Below are 6,953 nucleotides of genomic sequence, written 5' to 3' on the forward strand. Positions count from 1 at the left end.
AGCTGCGTCTTCACTCTTCTGGCCTGCTTACTGCTTCGGTTGCACCCCCAGCCCTGGTTGCTGCTGCTGCTGTTTTCAATGTACAATCGGTAGTATATTTCATCTATTGGTTGAATAAATGTGTTGTTAGAATGACAAACACAATGTTTTGGAAGTTGTTGCACGGTTCGATCCTTTTGTGCCCCGTACCGTACGTAGCGCATACTATTTATCATACAGAACACATTTTTTTTGAAACTCGGGACACACTTTCCACTTGTTGATAACATGCAGCCGACTGATGAAGGCCCAATAGAGAAGCCCATAATTAACTGGAAGGGAGGCTCTCACATGAATCCAGCCTAGGTACATGCTCATGGTCCCTAAACATAAATAAGTAAATAAATAAATAAATAAAGCTAAATGCTCATGCCCTAGTTCTTTGGGAAAATAAGTATCCCAGTATTTCTTTTTGAAGAATACCCAAGCTAGGCCTATTTGTTTTCTCCGAATTACTGGGCTGCAACTCTTTCAAGATGAGGAGGGATGCATTCCGGCCTGGCTTAAGAGTATGGTCAATGTCTATTAAAAGTAATATCAAAAGGGGTTGAAAATTCTAAAAAAATTATAGCAAATGGGATATAAGTTTCTTTTTTTGTTTTTGTTCTTCACTGATATCTTATACGTATTTCATTGGATTTAACATGACATAGTACTAATTTATTTTTAATTTTTTTAGTATGGCTATTAATTTTTGGATTAATAACATTTCGTTCCCCAGCAAAAATTTGCGAATTTTCAAAATTTCCCACATATTTAGTTAATTTTTTGACCCTGGTACTGACCAGAAAATGGCCAGCAATTCTAAAAATGGAAGACGGGCTGCAATAAATTCCATATGAATTAGAAAATGAGTAAAAATTATAAAAATAATAGCAAATGGGCTGTACACGCCACATATTTCGAGGCTGACTTGTTTACGCAAGGCATTGTCAGTGAACACACGATTCTAGCAGCAGTTAGTGTTAGATGTCCATCCAACGGCTGACGTGCTTCTTCAATCTCTGATCTTCCTGCTCCAGCCGCCTAAACTAGTGCCGGCGGGACTGCCTGCTCCCTCCTCTTGTGGCCCACTGTGATGCCGCGCAGGCTTCCCCGGCCCACCCTACTCCCTCCGCTGGCCTGGCCGCACGCAATCAACTGCCTCCTTATTACGCGAAAAAAATGATTCCTCCCACTAACATCTGGGGCACACCGGTAGGGAGGCTCACATGTGGGCCTACTAAATTGACGCGTACGTAGGGCTTGTCAACTTAGTCAACAAACGATTCTAGCAGCAGTAACCGTTGATTTGAATCAAACGGTCCTACTAATTCTTCAATCGCTGCTCTTCTTGCACCAGCCGCCCAAACCAGCGCCGGGGAGACCGCCTGCTCCTGCCTCCAGCGGCCGGCTGTGCTGCCGATGAGGCCTCATCGCCCCGTACTACTCCCACCGCTAGCCAGGCCCTGCGGCGACGGCAGCCTCACACCGCAGCCGAACCAGTGAACCCTCGTACTCCTCTCCGCGTGGGCATCCACTGCCGCGTCTTCCCCGGCTCCGTGTCGTCCCCTTCCTAGGCCTCACCGTCGGCCACCACCTTGGTGCTCTCGGCGCGGCGTGGTCAACGTGGTTAATGAAATTCCATCGGAAGAGTATTGTACGTGGAGAGGCTGACAGCTGGGTCGGCCACAACCCAGTTTTTTTGTGATTTGCCAAGTAAGTCGCTTTGTCAGGCCTATTGGGCTGCAAATCTTTCAAGACGAGGAGAACTTTCATTCAGCTGGCCGAGAAAATGGCCCATCAGTAATGAGAAATGGGTTGTACATTTTTAAAACACATCAAACCAGCAATTAGTTTCAAATATATATTTTTCATTTCGAGATTTGAAATTACATTAATTTTTATGCGTGGAGAATTTGTTGGATTTTATATTTATATACATTTATTTTAAAATCAGTTTGAATGTGAGTCAAAATTTCAGGATTAAAAACAGTTCGGACCGCACCGAAATATGCAAAATTTCGTATAATTTTTTAACCGTGGCCACAATATGGGCTGTAATGCTAACAAAAATAATATGGGCTCCAAAAAAACCTTAATAATTAGCAAATGGGCTGTAAATTATTAGAAATAATGGCAGATGGGCTGTATGCTGTTTTCCACAGATTTAAGGCTTTCCTAAAAAAAGGTTGATGCACAAGCAGTGACTGTTGGATGGCCATCCAACGGCCGCCGTGCTTTTTCAATATCTGCTCTTCCTGCTCCAGCCGCTCAAACAGGCGCCGGTGGGACTGCCTGCTCCCTCCTCCCCGCGGCCGGCTCTGCTGCCGCGCAGGCCTCACCGCCCCACCATACTCCCATCGCTGGCCTAGCCATCCCTCTACTCACCCACACCTATTGTTATTCTCCGGCAACGGCAGACGAACCAGTAAACCCTCGTACAGTCGTACTGCCCTCCACGTGGGAAACAACTGCCGAGTCTTCCCTGCCTCCGTGTCGTTCCCTTCCTAGGCCTCGCCGTCGTCCACCGCCCTGGTGCTCTCGGTGCGGCCTGGTCAACATGGTCAACGACCGACATGCATCTGAAGTGGACTATACGTGGAGAGTCCGACAGCTGGGTCCACGGCCGCACGCAAGGAAATGCCTCCTTATTACGCGCAAAATAATGATTCCTCCACCTGACATCAGGGACCCACCGAAAGGGCCTCTGTATTTCGCGAGAAAAACTTTACCGCCGCTGACAGCTCGGACCCACCAGCTATATCTTCGCACGCAAGGAAGTGCCTCCTTATTATGCAAAAAAATGAATACTCCCCCTGTTAGCTGGGCCCCAGTATAGTGCCAGGCTGACTTGTGGGCCTACTAAGTTGACGGGGACGGAGGGCTTTGTCAACTTAGTCAATATGCACGATTCTAGCTCCAGTGACCGTACGGTGTCCATCCAACGGCCGTAGTGCTTCTTCAACCTCTGGTCTTCTTGCTCCAGCCGCCGAAACCAGCGCCGGTCGTGCCTCGTGCTCCTGCCTCCCATGGCCGGCTGCGATGTGGCGGAGGCCTCACCTCCCCCTACTACTCCCACCACTGGCCAGGCCATCCCTCTACTCGCCCACGCCCCATGTTATTCTGCGGCGACGACAGCCTCACACCATAGTGAACCAGTGAACCCTCGTACTCCTCTACGCGTGGGCATCCACTGCCGCGTCTTCCCCGGCTTTGTGTCGTCCCCTTCCTAGGCCTCGCTGTCGTCCACCGCCCTGGTGCTCTCGGCGTGGCGTGGTCAACATGGTCAAGGAACAGCTTCCATCGTATGTGGACTGTACGTGGAGAGGCTGACAGCTGGGTCCACGGCCGCAGCAAGGAAGCACTACAAGAAACCTGTTAATCCATGACGGATTTCTGATGATGTTCTCGGAATCTGTCACAGATCGACCAGCTGAGCCTAAACTTTTTTTCTAAACCATCCAGACCGTCATGGACTGCTCGTGCTGATGTGTCCTGCTTCCCTCGATCCTGTGTGTTGCCGAAGCTGCTTTCTGGTTGGTTGATACGACTCTCCCACGGATCACGCATAAGCAGCGTCCATTCCCTGGGATCCAATGGTAGGGACAACCGCCTCTCTCTCTCTCTCCTTGCTTCTCCACCCCGAGCCACCGGCTGCTCTTCCACCTAGAGGAACGAAGCCCCCCAGTCCCCCCAGTTTTCTCTCCCACCTTCCGTGATCTCCACCGTCCCACCTCCCACGATTCATTTGCAGGTCGAGGAAAGGACGTCGCCCCGCCGCACCTGCTGGATCTGCCGAGCCAGCGGCCGAATCCGCTGAGCCAGTGGCCGGATCCGCCGAGGCAGTGGCCGGATCTCAATCTTCTAGTCCTCCCCGCCTACTCCTCCGTCGGCAGCAGGCAGCAGAAATGTGCAAGGCACGCGCGACTGCTGCGGCCAGAGGAAGGCGCGAGGTGCGACACGATGACGCGTGTTCGAGCAGGGCACGACACGGGCGGGCACCACCTCACCGGGGCGCGACCACGGAAGCCAACATCGGCGCCCAAATCGCATCCACCGAACCCAAGCGCGGGCTCCGATGGGCGTGCGGTTCTGCGTTCAACGGTAGAGCGCGCGCGAGAAAGAGCGCTGCTAGCGTCTTCCAGCGAACCCCAAAGAGAGGAGAGGAGGGGATGACCAAGGGCGAGGTTCCGTTGATCGGCATCGAACTTGGGACGACCTACTCCTATGTCAGCGTGTGGCAGCAGGTCGAGATCATGGCCAACGACAAGAGCAACCGCATACCACACTACGCCCTCCTACATCGCTTGAACCAGCTCGCAATGCACCCCACCAACACTGTCTCCGGTATGTGCATCCATCTGGAATTTCTTCTAGTGGGTGCAATCGCTGTTCTATTCCCATGCACTCGATATGATTAGTTGGGGTTGGAACTATGGTTATTTGATAAACCAATGTAGCTGTTGTCGAATCCCCTGTTTCTAAGATTTACTACAGATTTATTAGTAGTTCATATCTGCATCTCTACTCTCTGTTCTGAGATTTGTTTTGCTATGTTATGTTGTCAAATTAGATACTTCAGAATTAAGTTGGGATGCTTCCTTAGGATTGAAATAATGATGTATTTGATTCTGCCGTTTCAGATTGAAGTTGAACATAGCTTAGTTTGGCAGCACCGTTTCTGAAAAAACATAGTAATCTGAAACCTCAGTTTTTAAATGTGTGAGAAATGAATACTTAAGTTTCTAAAAACCATATTTTCCCTCAGTTTTGGTAAAACCACCTATGTGTTTGGCAAGTGTTGTTTTGACTTGCTGTGCCTTGCTCAACTATACTAATGGTGCTGATCTGCATGTAGAAACGACGCCCAATGCATGCAGCATGTCATGCACGTCAAATCCCCTCCTAGCTAGCCGGGGCAAAATTGTTTTGTGCGTGTACGGGTGCATAGCCTATATGCGCGTCGAATTGATTGGGTAGGTAGCTTGTAGCCTGCTGCATACAAGTGCTCCAACGACCAATGGATATACTCCAGGAGCAACTTTGTTTAAATCATGCACTACTCGTGTAATTTGCAGCCATCATTCCAATAGAAGCGTGCAAGATCGTCAGAAGAATGTAACAGGCGCGCCGGCTCTGTAGAGAAACTAACTACCAAACCTGAAGCACCTAATAATCAGGAGCACTTCATTGAAAAGACAATATATAGAGGGATCAGAGGCGGCAATCGCATTTTATCAACTTTGGATGTAGATGAGCCGACGAGTTCTCTCAGTTCAGTTTAGAAAAAAGAGGTCCCGACCTCTTTTTTAAATATCGCAAAAAAACCACAGTATGATAGATACCTTGTTATGTGAAAGTACAGTATTTGTTTTATCCAAACACCTCAAAGTATTTAATACCAAAGTTATTCAGAACCAACATTATTTTCAAAAAACTGCAAAAATGATTTGCATCCAATCACAGTATGTGAAATTACCTTAGGATCAGAATTACGCTATTGAATGATCCATATTTCGAATTGAACATTAGTTTCAATGCATTATTAGGTCCTTTCTAGGTTTAATATTCCCAAATTATTTCCAACTTAGATATCAGGTAAGCACATGGATAAGATTGTGGTTTGAGGACAAATCTAGTGCCCTCCAACTTTTTTTCTGAAATATTTTTTCGGAAACTGTACTTCAAAACTAAAAGTGATTGATAACTTGATTTGATGCGCAGATCACAGTACAAAGTTAAGCTGCCAACGAGGTATCCTTTCTATCCATCATCCCTGGTTTACACATTTGGTCCAGGATTGGACTCGCCTACTCTGAACAATTGTTTTCTGTTTTGAATTTCATCAGCCTCCGGAATTTTTGGCTTGTGGAATTTCAATCTGAATTCTTGTTCCACTGATAATTTTGGTTTCTATTTAGGTTTAGTTGGGTTATATTCAATACGCATGCTACTGAACAATTTGACTAGGATGTTACTTAGAATTTTGACATGGTACTGTGGTGATTTGCAGGTTGGTTGTTTTACTTCTCCATGGCTTCTAGCTACAGCTTAACTAGAATAGTATAAATGGATAAGAACCGAAATTGCCATACTAGACTTGAGTTGTGATTTGCCACAGTAAAGTGTTTATACTGCTAGTTCTTTATTGTAGTTTTAAATAGACATGTATATTGAGTGTATCTGTATTGCCTCTGTTCGTAGTGATCTACTTCACTTGCATTGCCTCTAAATGCTGGAATAGTGAATGTTTGGTAGGAGTGGTAAATACTAATGAATTGATTTTGTTGAGTCAAGTGTAGTCTTATTTGTGAATGTGCCTTCTATGAGATTTGCGAATTTGCAAAAAAAACTACTTTTATTTTGCAGTCTGATATTTCATTTATGTACTTAACATCAAATAGGAAAATACATATCGCATTAGAATTATATATTTTTGAATGGAAAATAGGTCTTCTCACAATTGTAAACTAGGTTTGTCTACGAAATAGTAAAACAAGTGAGACGTGTGATGCACATTCTCTTTGAGGAACAATTGTTTCCTTTCCTCCATAATATGTATTATACTGTGCATATAATGATCATTTCCTATTTCCTTATTCCATATCAGCTAGAAACCCATTGGTGTAGTATTTTAACAGCTGCTCAGGAGCTGCCTGTACCAGAGCAAGAATGACATCATCGACTTCTACCTGCTTCATCTCAAGGACAAATCTCATGCAACCCATATAGCTGCATTTGACACGCACATTTGTAATTTGTTAGTGATTATTGTGTGTAATGTCTGATGTTTTGGACATTTTTTGTAAATGATGGCAATATGGCTTCAACGATGTACCTCTGATGGTTATTGTAATTGAATGAAACAATTTAATGGAAATTAGTGGGCTCGACAAAATTATGTGTTTTGTTGATGGAGAAATTTTTGGCTG

General features: G+C 45.9%; 1 protein-coding gene across 1 annotated transcript; it reads left to right on the forward strand.

Annotated features, from left to right (window-relative positions):
* The first annotated feature begins 4,193 nt into the window (after positions 1–4,193).
* Positions 4,194–6,697, forward strand: LOC147972878 (heat shock 70 kDa protein-like). Its single transcript, XM_087523814.1, has 3 exons — positions 4,194–4,368; positions 5,746–5,775; positions 6,663–6,697. The coding sequence occupies exons 1-3, from the start codon at positions 4,194–4,196 to the stop codon at positions 6,695–6,697; spliced, it is 240 nt and encodes a 79-aa protein (XP_087379940.1).
* The last annotated feature ends 256 nt before the right edge of the window (positions 6,698–6,953 follow it).

Source organism: Triticum urartu, chromosome 5A (assembly GCF_056163025.1).
Source record: "Triticum urartu cultivar PI428250 chromosome 5A, HENAU_Tu73, whole genome shotgun sequence".
Classification (NCBI taxonomy): domain Eukaryota; kingdom Viridiplantae; phylum Streptophyta; class Magnoliopsida; order Poales; family Poaceae; genus Triticum; species Triticum urartu.